Source organism: Pelodiscus sinensis, chromosome 30 (genome assembly GCF_052426305.1).
Source record: "Pelodiscus sinensis isolate ZL-2025 chromosome 30, ASM5242630v1, whole genome shotgun sequence".
Taxonomy (NCBI): Eukaryota; Metazoa; Chordata; order Testudines; family Trionychidae; genus Pelodiscus; species Pelodiscus sinensis.
In genome coordinates this window covers 7,612,410-7,631,600 of record NC_143081.1, presented here as the reverse complement: position 1 = coordinate 7,631,600, position 19,191 = coordinate 7,612,410, and the positions used below count along the sequence as shown (strand labels likewise).

The following is a 19,191-nucleotide window of genomic DNA, read 5'->3' as shown; positions in this document are numbered from 1 at the left end:
AGCCTGAGATTCCCAGTGACCCCCCCACCAAACAGCAGGAAAGGGGCTCACCTGTCACTCTGATGGAGACGGGGCTGCTGCTCCTAAATGACTTTGTTCCTTTGGATCCCCATCTCCAGTATGCACAGGTGTAGAACCCAGCCCGTCCCCTCTCCGCTGGGAACTCGAGCTGGGGCTCTAGACTTTCCCTCAGGAGAATGCTGGAGCTGTGCTGCCCTTTTTGGAAGATGAATCTGTATCCCCCAGATTGCTCACCATGAGGAGGGGAGCACACAAGCGTAACCTGCTCCCCGGGGGGATACACCATATAGCTGCCTCTCACAGAGAGGGTAGGATCCAGTCGGGGATCTGGAACAGAGGCAGGGGGGTCAGTGGAGAGGGGGCGGCCAGGATGCACTGAGGAGAAAATGAGAAGTGGGAAGAGATCAGCCCTGGAGAAATAGAAACACAAACCAGCCACATCTCTCCATCTGGCACCTACCCCCGCCCTGGGAAATGCCCCACAGCAAGGCTATGTCTAGACTGCAGGCTTCTTGCACTACAAGCCTCTTTTGGAAGAGATCTTCTTACACTAGACCATGTCCACCCTGCAAAGCTCATAGAAAAAGCGATGCAGTTTTGTGACAGAGAGCATCCAGACCGCATGGACGCTCTCTCGAAAGAAAGCTCTGATTGCTATGGGCAGAACGGCCACCAGGGCACCTGTGTTTTTCCCTCTTTCCTCTTCTTGAGGGAAAAAAGCTTCCAGTCCACACACAACTTTTTGCAAAAAAGATCTTTGGCAAAAAGACGTTCATCCTCATAGGATGAGGAATACCTGCGCCGGAAACTCCCTCTCGCCCTTCCCCCCCTCGCTCTTTCAATTTTCCTGTGCAAAAATGTGCTTGAGGTGTGGACACTCCATGAGTTTTTTTTGGAAAAATGTCCATTTTTCAAAAAAAATCTGTAGTGTGGACACAGCCCAAATGAGCGCTCTCTCTCTCTCTCTCTCTCTCTCTCTCTCTCTCTCTCTCTCTCGTCCCATTATCTCTCTCCCATGATGATGAAAACCTGAAATTCATTCCCAGCTGGAATTGGAGTGGCTTCTCCTCTGAGGAACCGGATTGCGTAGAATCCCAGTCCAGTTACCTGCAGAACCTTCCATTCTCACGTGTCCGTTCCTCACATTAGAACTTCTGGGCAGGGTTTCAGTCCCCTCTAAACCTTCCCTTTGTGACACTGAACAGGCTCAGCTCCTGGAGCCTCTCCTAGAACATGGACCTGCCTTCTGCACAGCTGGGCAAATTCCAGTCCCAGTCACTGCAGCTTCATCCCTGTGACCTGCAATGTCCCTGCACTGACCCCCAACCTGCTGCTCTCCCATCCCGGGAACAGCTGATCTGGGAAGGGGACTGTGATAAGGAGCAATCAAGTCACAATTGGCCTGTCGCAGCAGAGACAATCGGTATCAGGAGTGGAGCTGCGTGAGAAGGTTCCTTCATGTGTCTCAGTATCCACAGGCTGCCCCCTCTCCATCCATGGGAGGGGTGAGGGCAGGTTGGGAGGGTCCTTCACCCACCAGTGCAGCTCCAGATCCCACACTCTGGGGGAAACAGGAGGCCAAAAGGAGCAGGGCGGCTTCTGCCAGTGCTTCAAGCTCAGGCCCCCAGCAGTAGCTAGAAGGTGCTGCAGAGAAGTGAGGAGGGTTGGGCCATATGTGGGGAAGGGTCAGGACAAGGGTTTACTCACCATCTCTCCTCCGGGGTTTCTGCAAAACCTGCTTTTAGTGTCCTGGTTCGTAGGGTTGTTCCTGTGCCCCTGGCTCTGAGCCCTCTGTGGGGGTTGAGAGCTATAGCAGAGAGACCCCCCTCTACACACAGCCCCACCCGGATGGGCCCTGCCCAGGGGCACTCAGTGTCATGGGGAGGTGGGAGCTCAGTTCAGCCCTTGCTGTCTGTGCTGGGACTGTCAGTGAGGAGCTGGGTAGGACCCATGGGGCTGTGGGCAGCTTCTACCCTATGGCCTCGGCTGGGACCCATGAAAGAGATGCCCCAAGTAGCCATCAGCTGGACGTGGCTCTGGACGGGAGCTGCAGCTGCTGTTTTTACAGGAGATGCCTGTGAACGGGCAGCTGGACCAACCTAGGGGGTGACACGGGGGGCCCTGGGAAACCCCACCCCTGAAATTTCAAACACCCCCATGTGAGAGGCAGGGGATCCCCGCCCTCCACTGAATGAGTCCTCCCAACCCACCGTGAGCATCTCAGCAAGGCCAGGAGACGTCATTACCTGCAGGGGTCACCGGCCTGGAGAGACTCTGGAGTGAGGCTGGAGAAGAGAAAAGAGGGAGTGAGAGCTCTGGGGAGGAGGTGGGCAGAGAAGGGGAGTATCGAGACAGACACACACAGAGGGGCTGCGGGCCGAGGGGGGCACTTACCCAGCAGAGGCAGGAGCAGAGGCAGCACCATGCTGAGCTGGTGGCTCTGGGCTGGGAGCTGGGTTCTTAGCTCAGCTACTGGCCCAGTCTGTCTGCAGGGGGGGATGGGACCCTCCCCTCTGATGCAGGCAGAGGAAGTCACAGCCTCAGGTGTGGTCACTGCTCTGCTCGGCAGCGTAACCGAATTCGGTTCTCGCTGCGCAGGGCGTGTGGGGGACGGCTGCCAATTTTCCACTGCTGATACTGGGGGAGGAGCTAAACCAGCAGCCCCTAATAACTTACAGCTCTAGAGTTGGGCCAGGGATGCAGCTGGGGTAAAGGAAATTCAGCTGAGTTACTCTAGTTTATGCCAGGTCCCATCACCTGCAGGAGACGCAACACACTGACCCCAGTGGGGGATTGGCGATAACTCTCCAGCCAGGCCCAGATCCAGCTCGGGCCCTAGAGTGTGTTTGAAAATAACAATGGGAAGTTCTGCCGGGCTGCAGGGAACTTTGGCACAGACAGTGAGTGATGGGGCGGGGGAGGGTTTCCTGTCCCCAAACCCTGACCCCATGGGATGGGACTGACCCTGCTCTGGGGAACAGGAGCTGGATGCCAGGCCATGTCCAACTGGAAATGGATCCTGAATGGGAAGGAGCTGGGGGGTGAGCAGAAAGGGGGATGGCCCGGCTGAGATGGGGGATGGGGAAGAAACTCTCCTCTCCCTCTCTGGTCACTGGAGGCTGGAGGCAAGGTCTGGAGAGAAGCGCTGTGCAGACAGCCCGGGGAGGGCCAAGGGGTTGTGTCCAGAGGAAATCTAATTCACAAAAGCATCTGCGGAAGCTCTGAGGCACTTAGATCTTAGCTTCTCACCACGGCACCTGGGCCCACCCCTAGGAATGGTGGGCGGGATTCTCCAACAGACGGAAGAAAAGTGCTGTTGAGTTTGGGAGAAAGTCCTTGGAGTCATTGGTCTGTTCAGGAGCAGATGACGACCCTGCAGAGCCCTGGCGAGTGTCAATGGGGCTGCAGATTATGGAGCCCAGGGAGGGATGGAGAGTTGTGCTGATCGGAGTTTAGTTTACTGGCCTTTAGGTGTGGGGGAGAAGGGGCTTGGGCTTCCAGGAAACAGCTGCATTTTAATTGGTCACGGAAATGTTGGTGGTGCCCAAAGCCCCTTTGTACCCTGTGGGTGTTTCTCAGACCTGGGTTCCTCCTCCAGACTGACACTGGTGTTTCTAGCCCAAGGGTGTCACCTTATGGGGAGAATCCGATGCACACAATGAACTAGACCGAACTAGACAGTTCCCTGGCTCCAGAAGCAGCAGTGGGCAATAAGGAAGATGAAGCCATTCATGGTATAAGGAGCCACCCACTGCCAGCGCCAAGACCCAGAAGAATCCGTGAGCTGCACAGAGAAAGCTTCTGTTTAAAAAACCACTGCAAGGTCGCAGATTCCCTGACCTTGGATGCTACGCTGCCACCACCCAAATGAAAAACTCTTTCAAAGTCAGGAATGCACATGGGAATTTCTCTGGGGTAACCCCCAGCTCTTTAACCTTCTCTTGTGAGAGAGCTAGAAATAGAGTGTAGTTTCTTAACAGCTGACTTTCAGTCAGGGACACACACACAAAGAAACTCCTGCCTCGTAGGCCACAGGAATCAAATCACAGTCTTAAAAAGGTGACTTTATTCACAAAATGAAGAAGACGTATTCGTTTGCAGTTACTTGTAACACAATTAAAAAAGGCCCAGATAATTGTTTCCCTGAAATTCAGTTACAGTGTCTGTGGGGTGGGTTGTGGGCTTAGCACAGAAGAGTTTTTCCCCCCTGACCTCCCACCCCATGACTGCATGTAACAGAACATTCCCTGTTCTACTCACATCTGTTGTTCCAAGCTTTAATCTTTTCTTAGGCATGATGCTGGTTTACTCCATCACTCCCCCAGCTCCTGCTCTGAACTCACATAAAAAACTAAAGCAAGAAGAGCATAATTTTCTATTCGAATCTTTCACTCTCTTTCCATTGTCTCTCCTAGCTTTCTGACAATCCTTCCTGGATGCTCCCATCTCTTGATTTAACCCTCTATAGGCAATTTAACTGAATGCCTAGGAGGTCTAGAAAAGGGTAGCACTGCTCCCGTCCATCACACTTGTGAATGTAGTTTGTAAGAACAAGTAGCTTGACCACATTTAAAAAAGGGAAAAATTAAGAAATGCACCCTTCATCAAGTCTGCCACTGTCAAACAATGCTATAGAGAACAGAAAAAAAAATCCCACACAAATTTCAATTGAATGTAGCAGTCAAAAGAGACAACATGTCGTGGGGGCAAAAAGCTTTATAACATTTTTACATGTGAGGAAAGGGAAAGAAAGAAGTCAAATACTGACTAACTTGAAGAAAATAGGAAGTAAAAAAAGGAGCCTTTTGAGAGAGACACATTTCTACAGGCGTGAAAAAAAAAGAAAAAAAACCCATGACATCATGGAGCAATAGAGCACAGAATGCAGGAAACCCAGTAAAGCTGTGACTTTTGGTGAGCAGACAGAGCTCTGGTCAGAGACAGACTCTTGTGTGGTATTAAACACAATGGGTGAAAAGAGGAATGGCTCCGAGGAGATTTCACTGCAGAACATGCTCTCCAGACATGCAGGCAGCAGACACTGTGACAGCACAAGCCAAAGAGTTGAATTCACCAGAAGGGGTTTTCCGTGTGCTACGTACCAGTGGATGCAGGCAGAATAGATCCCATCCAAGGGGGTATCACTTCCTGTGAAAACTACCACTCCCCTGCGTCCAGACTCAAGCCGCGTTCTTTCGAAATTAAATCGAAAGAACGCGGCTTTTCTTTCGACGGCGGTAAACCTCGTTTCACGAGGAAGAACGCCTTTTTCGAGGGAGATCCGTCGAAAGAACGTGAGTCTGGACGGGGGGAGCCCTTTCTTTCGAAATTATTGGCCTCCAGGAAGAAGCCCTGGTGGACAATCTGGGCCATGGGTTGCACATCTGTGGTTCCTGGCTGCAGCCATTCCTTAAAGGGACAGGCGCACCCTCACAGCCACTTGTTGCAGACAAGGAGCCAGAGCACACGGCGACCTTGCTGCAGCATGTCACAGCCCCAAGAGCGTCCTGGCCCTTCCTCCGAGCCTTCTGGGGACCCAGCCAAGGGCTCCAAGCGCCAGGCACCATCCTGGTCCGGCGCAGAGATCAAGAGCCTGTTGGAGCTGTGGGGAGAGGAGGAGGCCTTACAGGCCCTCAAAAGCCGGCGGCGAAATGCCGAAATTTATGGCCGCATGGCTGAAGCCCTGGCCCAGAAGGGCCACTACCCCCGCACCCAGGACCAGGTGCGCTCCAAGGTAAAGGAGCTGCGGCAGGGCTACGCCAAAGCCAGGGAGGAGAGCTCCCGTTCTGGGGCAGCCCCCCACTACTGCCCCTACTACCCAGAGCTGGACCAGATCCTAGGTGGCAGTGCAGAAGCACGCACACCATGGAGGTTCGTGCAGTCCGGACTGGCAGACCCGGTGGTGGACGCTCCAGAGCGGGAGCTACAGCAGTCTGGAGACGGGGACATGGTCCCAGAGGACGACAGCGAGGAGACGGCGACCCTCACCCTGGAGCCAGTCACCCAGACCTCTGAGGCCTCCCAGGCGTCATCTGGCGCGGGAGAGGAAGCAGCAGGTGAGTACAGTGAGGTTGTGTCACACCCGGGGGGGGGGGGGAGGTAGGTGGGTGGGTGCACAGTGGGTGATGCACAAGAGAAACCTGTCATGCTCAGGCTGATGCCCAGGTCACACACACACACACACACACACACACACACACACACACACACACACACACACACACACACACACACAGTGTGACCTTCAGAATGTCTGCTTCCCCTGTCTCAAGGGAGAGGGCATGCCCTTTTGGACAGCTGTTGCACACATGACTGATTGTGATAGAAATGTAGCCGTGTTACTCTGATCTGAGGAAGTGGGTCTGGCCCTGGAAAGCTCATCCCCTAATAAACCATCCTGTTAGTATTGTAAGTGCTACAGAGTCCAGTTTATAGGACTGATTGTGTCTTCTTCTTTTCCTCCACAGCCGGACCAGCCGTGGAAGAGGGCCGCAGCACCCCAGCCCCACCTCCATCTCCATCTCCACCTCGGAGACATGGGAGCCGCAGACACAGGCGTGTCTACGCCGACATCCTCCGGCAGCACGTCGAGGCTGTGCAGGAGCAGAACGCCATCCTGCTACAGCGGGCGGAGGCAGAGGAGCGGTGGCGTGATCGGCTCATGAACGAGCTGGTCCTGCAGCGCACGGTGCTGTACGCCACCCTGAGGGAGGTCAGCGGCTTGCCTGCTGCTGTGCCTGGTCCTGCTCCTCCAGCACCCCATGACCCCACCCCACCAAACCCCCCTTCCACAACAGCAGCCCTTTCCCCCCTTGGACCTCCCTCTCCCCCAGCCCCCCCAGCTCCCCAGCCCCTCTCTCCCCCTGGCCCTCCTCTCCCCCAGGCTTCCACGTCCCAAGAGCCCCCCAGCAGCCAGCCAACCGACAGGTACATCACCCGATCCCGTAGCCGGGGAGCACCCCAAACACGAGGCCCAGGCAGGAAAGGGAAATCTGCCAAGCCCCGTTCAACCTGATCCCCTTCCCCCCTCCAGGTTTCCAGTCCCCTTACCCCCTCCAGGTTTCAATCACCCCCATCACCCCACTTATTAAGCACACACAAAGGGTTAAAGGAACTGTTTGTTTATTGTATATAGTTTGGCAACAACAAAAATGAAATTTTTTTTTGTTATTTTGCCACATTGTTGGATAATATGTACAAAATTATAAATAAGTAAAGAGAACATTTTATTTTGAAACACACCCTGGTGTAAGTGATGTGTCCAAACTGGGTCAGGAGATGGGTTGTGGAGGGAAGCTTCTATTGGGGGCCAGGGCCCAGTCCCCAGGCAGACGCCCCTCAGTGCACTCAGTGGCCTCCACTGGAGAATTGCTCCCGGAGGGCCTCCCGGATGCCAACTGCAGACCGGTGAGCCTGGCGGATGGCAGCTGTCCGGGGCTGGGCAAAGAGCCTCTCCTGGCCATCAGCAGCTCTCCCCCACCCTGGTAGGAAGGCCTCCCCTTTCCTCTCCACGAGGTTATGGAGGACGCAACACGCGGCCACCACCTCGGGGATGTTGGTCTCCCCCATGTCGAGGCGTGTGAGCAAGCACCGGAATCTGCCCTTTAAACGTCCAAACGCACATTCCACCTGGTTGCGAGCCCGGTTAAGGCGAGCATTAAACTGCTCCTTGCTCGCATCCAGGTGGCCGGTGTAGGGCTTCATCAGCCACGGCATCACCCACTATGCACACCGGCATGTGCACATCCCCAACCGCAAACTGGCGATGGGGGAAAAGTGTTCCTGCCTGAAGCCTCCGGTACAGGTACGAGTTTCTGAAGATGCGGGCATCGTGTGCCCGCTCTGACCACCCAACACAAATGTCTGAAAACTGTCCACGATGGTTGACCAGGGCCTGGAGGACCATAGAAAAGTAGCCCTTTCGATTGATGAATTGGGCTGCTCAATGGGGCGGTGCACGGATGGCAATGTGTGTCCCATCGAGCGCTCCTCCGCAATTGGGGAAGCCGAGGGCAGCAAAGCCGGCCATGACGCTGTCCAGATCCGGTAGACAGATGAGCCTGTTGAGCAGCTCCGAATTGATGGCCCTCACCACCTGCAGAACGAGACAGACAACAAAGTGTTAGAAGGGGTGCCTTATCTCTTAGGAGGAGAACCCACTGCCCACCTTCCCTCTCAAACAGCCCGGGAATCCCCTCCTCAGAACCCTCCCCCCCCAATTCAGGGTGAGTGGAGGAGCTCCCTCCCACTCCCACTCCCACTCCCACTCCCACTCGACTTGGCCCTTCCTGACAGTCTCCCTTCCCCCCACCCCAAACTGTGACTGTCCCCAGACAATGACTTACCTCCATCAAGACGGCCCCGACAGTAGATCTCCCCACTCCAAATTGGTGTCCCACGGAGCGGTAGCTGTCGGGGGTTGCCAGCTTCCAGAGGGCAATGGCGACCCTCTTTTCCAGGGGGATGGCGGGCCGCAGGTGGGTGTCTTGCCGTTGCAGAGCAGGGGCGAGCCAGGTACACAGCTCCTGGAAAGTGGTCTTTCTCATGCGGAAGTTGCGTAGCCAGTCTTGGTCATCCCAGATCTCCATCACGAGCCGGTCCCACCAGTCAGAGCTGGTGTCAAACCTCCAAACACGCCTGTCCACGAAAAAGTTCGGAGGCAAGGGCAGTGTGGCTGCCGGACGGGGGAACCCCTCGTCCCTCTGGTCTGGGTCCAGCTTGGGAAGGAGCCTCATGATTGTCTCACGAAGATGCAGCAACAGCTGCAGTATGGTGGTGTGGGGCCATTGCCTGCCCAGGGGCAGCTCTGGCTCCATGCCAAAAATAAGGGTCTGCAAGCAGAAAAACCTCAAAAGACAAAAGCTGCTGGGGTGTCCCAGGAAGCTGAGCACTCCAAAGCAGCACTGCAATGCCTTGCTTACTTCCTCGAGGGACAGCAAAGGCAGCTGCAGGAGCAGAGCAACGGGTGTTCAGGAGTGTCCCTCTCACCACGCGTCTCTGCAAAGGGCAGGCAGGCAGCACCCGGAAGGAAATGCTGCCCCCATGCCCTGGCAGAAGCAGTTCCGGGTGGCTTTCAATTTCGAAAGAGCGTCCGGCAGTCTGGACGCTCTTTTTCGAAATAGCGGCTCGATCTTTCGATCCGCGCATTGTAGTCTAGACGCGCTCTTTCGAAAGAGCCTCTTTCGAAAGATGCTTTCGAAAGAGGCTCTTTCGAAAGAAGCCTGCAGTCTAGACACAGCCCTAGTGAAACAAGGTGCAGATAGTTATGAGGAAGTTGTGGGTCACTGCCTGGGCCCAAACTCTGTGTCCCTTTGGGAAAGTCTATCACAGATAAGGGGAAAATAAACATTTTGATCAGTGCTGCAGATCCCAGACACGAGTCATTCAAGTGCTCTCAGTGACAATCTGCTGAGGAGTCTCACAGACGCACTGGGGTCTATCAGGCCTGAGGAGCGGGACTGGACCTGGCCAAGGGCAGGGACTGGAGCATTTCTCCCCCTGACACTGGCCCCAGGAGCTCAGGTTCACATTCTGTCTGAGCGAGATGAGAAGAAAGGAAAAGTCTCCAAAGGGGCCCCAGGCAAACCACAGGGACGTGGTTATTGTGGAACAAACTCAACAGGGGCAGGGGTGGGTTATTGGTATCTAGCATCAGCCTTAAAAACCCACCAATTCCAGGCTCCCATCCATTGCAGTGTCAAAGGAGGTGACACCAATTTCAGGCCTGGCTACGTGTGGGAATCCCTTCCCTCCAGGAGCAAAAGGCGGTGACAAGTTCACACGTTTGTCTCCAGTTCATGAGTCAAGAGGGGCAGGGAGCAAGCAGCGGAGTGTGTTCTCTGATGCTGCTGCATGGTTGTTTCACTGATATCTGGGGCCCTCTTACACTGGACAGGAAATCACCCCTCCTGTGGCAAACTCATGCTTCACACTTCATCATGTTCTCTCCACAGTGTGTGGGTGTTTACAGTTTCACAGCGAACAATTAAATATCAGCTTGTAACACGGGGTGCGGCCATTCTCAGTGAGATAATGGAGACACAAATAAACAAGCATCTCACAAAGTTTAAACAATAACAACTTTTTTATAAGTCTAACACCTCTACAGAGCAAACCAGCCCAGGTGCCCTGGTCCAGTCTCCAGCTGTGAGCTTGTCAGTTCTTAGCCAATCCCTGCAGCCACAGCAAGAGCAGGGATCAGACGTGCCAGAATCACACCCGGCCAGTTTCACTTCTCTAACGTCAGTTGGACCCATGTACACTCGTCAATCCACATTGCCTTGTCTGGGGCCATCCTGTGTATCATCTGCACCCACGGCACATCCCCAGCACACACACAGAACTCTGTCTGCACACCCTGTCACACAGCACACAGGCACAGTCAGCACTGGGGTCAGCAGGTTTCAGATGATCCCTGACATGACAGCTCCATGTTCTGACAGCAGTGACTTGGGCTTGCTCTTGCCACATGGCTCACAAGGGCTGTTGGGGTGTGAAGGGTTAAGGATATTGGTGCCCATGGGAGGGAGAAGAGATGCAGGGAGATGCAGACAGTGTCTCCTTCCTTATCTGGCTGCCTTCCGGGTGGGCTTTGTCACCACCTCGCTGTACAGCACATGCACCTCTGCAGCAGGCTGGGCTCTGTTCTTCCACTGACTTCTGGGAGCACCTGAGGCCGAGAACTCGATGTGCGCGTAGGTGACTTCAGAGCCCTGGTGGGGGAGGACAGAGAAACAGTGAGGGGGAGGGGTACCTGGGCACTGAGTGCTTGAATGATGCATGGGGAAGGATCTCTGTGAAATCGGGGTTACAAGGACATTGGAGGATAGAAGGAAAATGATCTTAAATATTGGAAAATTGCCCTGAAATCAGTGCGCTGGAATTCAGGGGGGTGCGAAGAACGACATGTAGGAAGGAAAAAATTAAAGGCGGCTGTAAACATTGTGTTTTGCTGGGATGGCAGGAGCACTGCGGAAAAAGAGCAAAAATGGCCTTTGGGTCAAGAGAACGATGCTGGTGAGAAAAGGCCTCGTGTCTCTCTGGGCTCCATGAACGGGAGTGCTGTGTGTGAGGCAGCTGAGAGGATTCTTCCTCAGAATTTGACACTGGTGAGGACTCAAGGGGAGCCCCCTTCCCTTCGCATTTGAAAAAAGATGAGGACAAACTGCACAGAGCCCATAGGAAAGCAACAAACTGACCAGATGTTTATGCAGTAAGACCCATGCAACAGATGCACAGATGGGGCCACTTGAGTGAGGAGACGAGAAAGCTGGGGACACAATAACCCTTCTGAGACAATGTTGCAAATAGGACGGTGACCAACTGTTCTCAGTGTCCACTTCAGTTTTAACTAATCCTACCGCAGCACAGAGGGTAACACTAGAAGACTTGCTGTCTCGGTCCTGCCCTACCGTTCTGGGAATACGTGAAGGTTTGGAGTGATGGGGAAGGGACGACCACGTCTCAGCCCTTTCTCCTGCCTGAACAAACCCTGTGTCACTTCTCTTTGGGGCTGTTCGCTGCCTGTTCCACCCAAGACAGGAAGCTGCATCTTGGGACTGGGCACAAAACTCCAGCCGTGCAGTTTAAAGGCAGTCAGACTGTGCTGGGGGCTTGACACTATAAATCCATTCCCGTTACCTGTTCCACCTGCTCCACTCCAGCACCCGGGGCTTTGGGTCGCTTCTTCTGATGAGTGGGTTTTGTGTTTCTGGTGTGTTCTTTGGGCGCAGATCCCTCGGTGCTTGTCAGAGGCTTTGGAGCTAAAACAGAATCAGAGGAGAACTGAGCTGAAGTGGGGAGCAGCAAGAGGGAATGACTCCACCAGTGTGTGACCCTGAGAGAGCAGAAGCCAAACTCAGCTTTGTGTCTGTTGATTTCAGTACGTGTGTGAGTCTGAAGCTTCCACCAGGGCACCAGGTGAAAATGCATAAAACTGTCTCTGTATGTGTGTATAGATGTGTATTTCTGCAGTCCAGAACCATGTGGATTTCTGAAAGTTTTACATTATTTTACTCTTCCCTTAATCTTAACCCCAACCACAGCCAATGACCATAGTGCTCATCTCTCACCTCAGTGCTCTTGCATAGCCATGACCCCACCCCGTGGCCACAACCCTAACAACTCACCCAAACACCCCGAGAAGGATTTGGGCCCAGAGACTGGAGTTCTTGCTTGGGACATGGGAAAGCTCAGATTCTCTCTGTGTCCCCCACTTCCCGTGTGAGTTTGGACCCCAGGGGAATTGGCCACCTCAGTCCTGTTAATATTGTGGCTCTCACACCTCAGTCTCCGCCTGTGGCATGGAGCCAATTACTTGTGGGGATGCTCAGATGCTGTGGCAATGCCTGGCCCTTCCCAATTCAACATAGAATCAGGACCTGAGAAATGATTTTCTGTCTTTCAAGCAGCATCTGAGGGATGGATTTGGGAGGTGAAAGAAAGTGCCAGAAATTCCCCTTTCCTGACTGACCAGTGAGGGGTTACGGTTATTTGTCTTTAATCAAACAGCTGCAGAGGTCGTTATTGGGCATCATGTGTTATGGAAAGCAAACAGGGTCCAATTCATGTTTGAAAAGCTACTAAGAGCTTTAGAACTCGATCTTCTTTGTCTGCTTTGGCGCGTCACTTAGAACGAAATATACCCTGAGCCAGGCATGTTTGAGTTGGTCTCCATACCCACCTCGTGGTACCGTAGTTTGTGGATGTTGGTGGTTTCAAACTACTTGCACTGATCATGACAAAATAGTTATTGGCTAGACACCATCGAGGGAGCAGCTGGGAGGTCACAGCACCCAGCTCCCTTTCACCCACCTCTTTTCTTCCTACGGCAGTAGCAGATCAGAGCAGCCAGGACTCCAGCTGGGAGCAAGACCCCTCCTGTTATCAGCAGAACGTTCCAGGCTTTGGGTGAAGCTGTTCATGCAAAACATGAAGAAACGGGAAGGAAGGGCAAATGAGAACAGCTGCACCAACATGCAACAATCTGGACCCACACAGGAATCTGCCCTTGAAGCATTTCCTGTGACAACCCTTCACAGTTGCCCTTGGCACGATCCATCTGTAGCCTGCTGCTCCTCATGCCAAAAAGGGGAAGGAAGGTCCAGGGGTTATGGGCCTGCCTGGGGCACAGGCTATGGGGATTCAATTCCTTGCTGTGCTGCAGGTCCCGTGGGGCACATTCCCTCCCTTGCTTCCATTCCCCATCTCTGCAATGGGCACGGGAAGAATAAATCCAGTAACAACAGCCCCTCAGAACCTGTGTGTGTGGCGCAGGGAATTCAGAGAGTTGAGTCTCCGCTTCGATGTTATTTCCATGTGGCATCTGCCACCTGTTCAACCCTCCCTTTCCCAGAAGAACTCCTGGGGATGGGTCTCCTCCCAGGGGAACAGCACAGGGGACTGAATGAAGGATTTAGGGGCATCTCACCTGTCCTGGTGATGTTCACAGCCTGGCTCCGGAAGGATGAGACCCACCTCCCACTCACGTTGTCCTCGTACCCGCAGGTGAATTCCCCGCTGTCATTGGAACTGGCTTGTGGGATGCTGAGCACAGAGCCCTTCCCAGAGCGGGAGCCGGGCTCCATGGTGCTGATCTCAGACCCTGCATCCCTGGGAACAAACTCAACTCCCTCCTTGTAGAAATGAAACCTCCTCTCGCCGGTGTCCCCTGGGGCCGTGCAGGTGAGGAGCAGGGGGAGCCCTTCACTCACCGCTCCAGACGGGGGATCCACACTCAGCACTGGCTGGGGAGGGGGATCTGTGGGGAGCAGCAAAGGGGAGGGGTCAGCAGGGACATGGAAGGAGACAAAGGAGCTATTGTGCCCAGAAATCAATGTACTCAGAGCCGACTTGGACTCTCTTTCCAAGACCCTGGGGGGCTCCCCCTAGAAATGAGCGAGGGCCGGGCTAGGGATGGGAATTGCTCCCTTCACACACAATGTGGGCTCCTGTGATGTAGGAATTTTGGCAATGCTGCTAATTTCACACTGTGGGCCCTGGGCGTCAAGGCAGTGGTACGCTGAGCTTCAACTCCCCGTCTGATTAGCTCCCCGCACTGGCTCACCACAGCTCAGTCTGACCCCGCTACTTCAGGAGCAAGCCACAGTCTGATCCAGCCCCTCTGCTTCTTAGCCAGAGGGAAAGAGAGTGGAGAAATCCCCCAGCCTCCCGTGGCGTCCTCAGACCTCGAAGCCACAGACTGGATCCCTCATCTGAGTCTCTCTCCTTCCAAAAGGGGTTTTCCTCCCTCAGACTTTTGGGGCCTGAAGGGACCATTCCCAGGCAGGGATCTCCCAGCCCCTTTCTGGAGCTGCAGGGGGTTCCCTCCTGGACTTCATGGACTCATAGACTTTAAGGTCAGAAGGGACCATTGTGATCATCTAGTCTGACCCCCTGCATGGTGCAGGCCACAGAATCTCACCCACCCCTCCTAGAATAATCCTCTCACCTAGATCTCAGATTTTGAAGCCTTCAGATACTTTGAAGACTCCAAGATGCAGAGAATCCTCCAGCTGTGATCTGTACCCCATGCTACAGAAGAAGGTGAAAAACCACCAGGGCCTCTGCCAATCTACCCTGGAGGAAAATTCCTTCCCAACCCCAAATATGGCGATCAGCTAAACCCTGAGCATGTGGGCAAGACTCACCAGCCAGACACCCAGAAAGTTCTCTATAGTAACTCCTATCATCCCTGCATTGACCTATTTCCCACTGATAATGAATGGTCAATTAGTTATCAAAATCATGTTATCTCATCAAACCATCCCCTTCATAAGCCCATCTAATTTAATCTTGAAGCCAGATAAATCTTTTTCCCCCACTACTTCCCTTGAAAGGCCATTCCAGAACCTCACTTCTCTAATGGTTAGAAACCTTTGTCTAATCTCAAGTCTAAACTTCCTACTAGCCAGTTTATAACCATTTGTTCTTGTGTCCTGACAGTGTCTCTACGGTTCCAGTTTTCCAGCTCTGCATTTTCCTCCCACCAGTCCAGGTGCACCACTAAACAGACTAAAGGGGAGGCTTTTAACTGGTTCCAGCTGTTCCTTGAAGGACACATGGTCCCCATTCAAACCTTACTGTATCACTCTGCTCTAGCAGGTTCTAGATTGTCTTCAGCTGCCTTAGTTAACTAATTCCCTCAATTGATTTCTATGAGTTTCATAGCTAATCACTGGTGTCTTAATTAACTTTAAGTAACTGCAATTTGGCTACCATGGCAAAAGGGATTTGTTTAGCCTCGGTCTCATATAGCTGAATTGATTGCTTTCTAGTGGTCATTTTGCCTTCTCCTGCTCACAAAGTAAAAACACTGAATATTGTTCACATTTTTCCTTTTGAAGCACCTTCGCATTACGTAAGAATGTGCCCCTACATAAAGTTTGCTTGTGTGTAATTTTTTTCCATACAGTCCATTAAAATCATTCTTAGCCTTTGCCAACCCTGTTCCATATATTACTCAGGAGAATCCAGGGCCTCTCTCTGAAATCAGCTGGGTCAACTGGACTACTAGGGTTCTCAGATACCTTCACAAAAAACCCCGAACATGTCGGGGGAAAAAATTGACTGAACAAAAAACAAAAAACAAAAGAAGTGAAACCAAACTGATTAAAAAAAAAAAAAGGTTGCTGCACCTTTAAATTCTCGCGGTCCCCCTGCCCCTACCAGACATGGCAAGAGAAAAATGTCCCAGCCAGCCTTCCATCCAAGAGAAACAGAGATTTTAAATGTCCGATATTTTCTGTTTTTTTTAACTGGACAGAAGACACGATTGCCAGACTGTCTGGGCAAACACCGGATACCTGGCACATTTATGAATTACCCAGTGCACAGCAGGGGCCATGGATGTCTGGTCTGTGCCTCAGCTGTGAGTATGAACCAATCACATCAGTGGGATGAAGGTGTCTGTTAAGAGATCAAGTCCCTGCTTTGATAGAAGAAGTCGTGTCCGAGGGATCCTTCATCCCCAGGTGTCGAGCACCTCAGTCCAGAGTGTTCCCCTCCAGAGCACTTGGGCAGTGGGGCTCCCTGATCTATTGGTGATGATGCAGGAGTGGGTAAGAGGCCACAAAGACATCCATTTCCTGGCAGTAATAATGAAGGAAACTGCTGGGATGGGGGCTTAGAACTGGCACCCTGACCCCTGCGATGGCAGTGCGGCGAGCACCCTGCACCAGTGGCCACAGCTGGCCCAGGTTTCCAAGATTTCTCTGGACTGGGAGCCCCTGAACCCCAAACTAGCATGAACAAACCTACCAGGAAGTGCTATTCCAGGGGGCTCACACTGACCTGTGTGGCCCTGTGCTGAGCTCAGCATCTCACCCTGGGCATCATGGGAAGATACCCTGTCCTGGGGCCAGCAAACAGCAGGAGAAAGGGGGACTCACCTGTCACTGTGATGTTGATGGGGCTGCTTGTCTCTGATAGGAGCTCTCGCCCAGACAGCGTCTTCCAGAATTCACAGCTGTACACGCCAGCCTGTGATCCAGACAGACCCGACAGCGGGAGGGAGAGGTTATAACTGTCCCAAGGGGAGGGGAGTTCCTTGGAGTGGATTTCCCGGCCATCCCTGAAGAACCGGATCCCAGAAACAGCAGGTGCCCCGGCAGCTGAGCACGTCAGGGTCACGGCTTCCCCAGCAATGTAGACAGGCTGTGGTGGGGACACAGTGAGCTGGGGGGCTGGAAAAGAGAAGAGGGAAAGCTGGTCCTACTGGGTTCCCAGCAGGGAGATCTCTATGGGGATGGAAGGGCCAGGCAAGGCAGAGGAAGGAGGAATCCTGGACACTGACCCCCGCCAACCTCAGCTCCATGCCAAAGAACCACGTCCCGGCCGGGCCAAGAAAACCCTGAGCAGCTGAGATCAGCCTGATGGGAACCCGATAGGATCAGCCTCCCCTGCTGGGTACCTGAGAGGGGAACTCTCACCAAGAGCACCTCAGCCTGCAGGGGCTGGAGGGTGAGGTGGGAGGTTTGTGTGGCCGAGGCTGGGGGTGTCAGGGAGCTGCACTCAGCAGGCACAGACCAGGATACCGGCAAGAAGAGCAGGAGGCAGAACTATGCTGCAGAGCTCTCGGTGCTCCAGGGGAGCTTCCCACACTTCAGCTGGGACTGGCCCAGTGACTCCAGGGAAGCTCCAGCCCCTTGACTCTTGCTGGGATCTCACCCATTCACCCACTGGGATATTGGTGCCAGCAGTGGGATGGTAACAGGACAGTGACCAATCCCTCTCCTGACACTAATCACAACAGACCAGTTGAGCAGCTGCAGGGCTCAATGTTCATTGAGGGTCTCCCTGAAAGTGCCCAGCTCAGAGTGCAGTGCTGTGAGCTTCCCTGCAGCAGTGCCCATCTGGAGCCCCAGTGCTGTGAGCTTCCCTGCAGTAGTGCCCACCTGGAGCCCCAGTGCTGTGAGCTTCCCTGCAGCAGTGCCCACCTGGAGCCCCAGTGCTGTGAGCTGCCACACAGCAGTGCCCAGTCTCTGAGGATGAGCTGGCAGCCAAGCCCACTAGGGAGTGTTTGAGATACAAGGAGGGTCCCTGAGCACAGCCAGGGGGCAAAGCTGACGTGTTGGGATGGGCCTGAGATTCCCAGTGACCCACCCCCCAAAGAGCAGGAAACGGGCTCACCTGTCACTGTGATGGAGACGGGGCTGCTGCTCCTAAATGCCTTTGTTCCTTTGGATCCCCATCTCCAGTATGCACAGGTGTAGAACCCAGCCCGTCCCCTCTCCGCTGGGAACTCGAACTCGGACTTTAGACTTTCCCTGAGCTGAGTGCTGGAGCTGTGCTGCCATTTTTGGAAGAAGAATCTGTATCCCCCAGATTGCTCACCGTGAGGAGGGGAGCACACGAGCGTAACCGGCTCTCCGGGGGGATACACCATGTTGCTGTCTCTCACGGAGAGGGTAGGATCCAGTCGGGGATCTGGAACAGAGGCAGGAGGGTCAGTGGAGAGGGGGAGATCAGGATGCACTGAGGAGAAAATGAGAAGTGAGAAGAGATCAGCCCTGGAGAAATATAAACACAAACCAACCACATCTCTGACTGACACCTACCCCCATGCTGGAAAATGCCCCACAACAAGGCTACATCTAGACTGCAGGCTTCTTGCACAGGAAGCTTTATTTGGAAGAGATCTTCTTACGCAAGAGAACGTCCACACTGCAAAAACTAATGGAAAAAGCGATCAGCTTTTTCAAAAAAGAGCATCTGGACTACATGGATGCTCTCTCGAAAGTCAGCTCTGATTGCTATGGGCAGAAGGGCCAACAGGCCACCTGTGCTTTTTCCTCTTTCCTCTTCTTGCACAAAAAACCCTCCGTCCTCCCCGTCCACATGCAGCTTTTTGTGAAAGAGGTCTATCGCAAAATGCGTTCTTCCTTGTAGAATGCGGAAAACCTCCGGCAGAAAAACCCCACTGTTCTTTCCATTTTTCTGAACAAAAACACATTCAAGTGTGGATGCTTCAAATGAACCACGGTCTGATTCCCTCTCTCTCTGTCTCTTTCTCTCCAATGATAAAAACCTGAAGTTCATTCCCAACTGGAATTTGTGCTGCTCCCGCTCCCTGGAGCCAGGTCATGTAGAATCCCCGTCTCGTCACCTGCAGAACCCTCCATTGTCTCGTGTCTGGTCCCCACGAGAGGGTCAGAACTTCTGGGCAAAGATTCAATCCCTGAATGTTCCCTTTGTGACACTGACCCTCTCCTGGTTCCAGCTCCTGGAACCTTTCATAGAAGGTGGATCTGCCTTCTGCACAGCTCAGCAAATTCCCCCCCAGTCTCTGATTCTTCACCCCTCAATCCTACAGCCTATGACCCCCAATGCCCTTCCCTGCTCTGTCCCCCAATTTGCTCCTCTCCCCTCCCGGGAACAGAGGAGCTGGGAAGGGGATTCTACCAAGGTGCAATCAGGACACCATCAGCCTGTCCCAGCAGAGACAAGATCCCACGCTCTGGGGGAAGGAAGAGGCCAAAGGGGCAGGGTGGTTTCTGCCAATGCTTCAACCCCAGGACCCCCAGCAGTAGCTAGAAGGCGCTGCAGAGAAGTGAGGAGGGTGGGTTGGACGTGGGGAAGGGAGGGGGGATATTTTGCCTCTCTCCTGGGGTCTCTGCTGAACCTGCTTTAAGTGTTCTGGTTACTGGTGCTGGGCCTGTGAGCCTGGCCCTG

At 53.6% G+C, this 19,191-nt stretch overlaps 2 protein-coding genes across 2 annotated transcripts in view; both read right to left on the bottom strand.

Annotated features, from left to right (window-relative positions):
- Positions 1–19,191, bottom strand: part of LOC149521102 (alpha-1B-glycoprotein-like) — a 92,774-nt gene that overhangs the window by 13,393 nt on the left and 60,190 nt on the right. The window contains exon 8 of the mRNA XM_089774351.1: positions 13,451–13,780. Within this exon, the coding sequence (XP_089630477.1) occupies positions 13,451–13,780 (330 nt within the window). The remainder of the gene's footprint in view (positions 1–13,450; positions 13,781–19,191) is intronic.
- Positions 7,210–9,072, bottom strand: LOC149521103 (uncharacterized). Its single transcript, XM_089774442.1, has 2 exons — positions 8,367–9,072; positions 7,210–8,116 (listed from the first exon to the last, which is right to left on the bottom strand). Exons 1-2 carry the CDS (start codon positions 8,835–8,837, stop codon positions 7,964–7,966), a joined length of 624 nt encoding a protein of 207 aa, XP_089630568.1. The 5' UTR covers positions 8,838–9,072; the 3' UTR covers positions 7,210–7,963.

Excerpts from the sequence above, each read along its gene's own strand:
- LOC149521103 (XM_089774442.1), bottom strand. The coding sequence starts at position 8,837 with ATGGAGCCAGAGCTGCCCCTGGGCAGGCAATGGCCCCACACCACCATA. Across the intron at positions 8,117-8,366 it reads TCGGGGCCGTCTTGATGGAG|GTGGTGAGGGCCATCAATTC; the intron begins GTAAGTCATTGT and ends CTCGTTCTGCAG.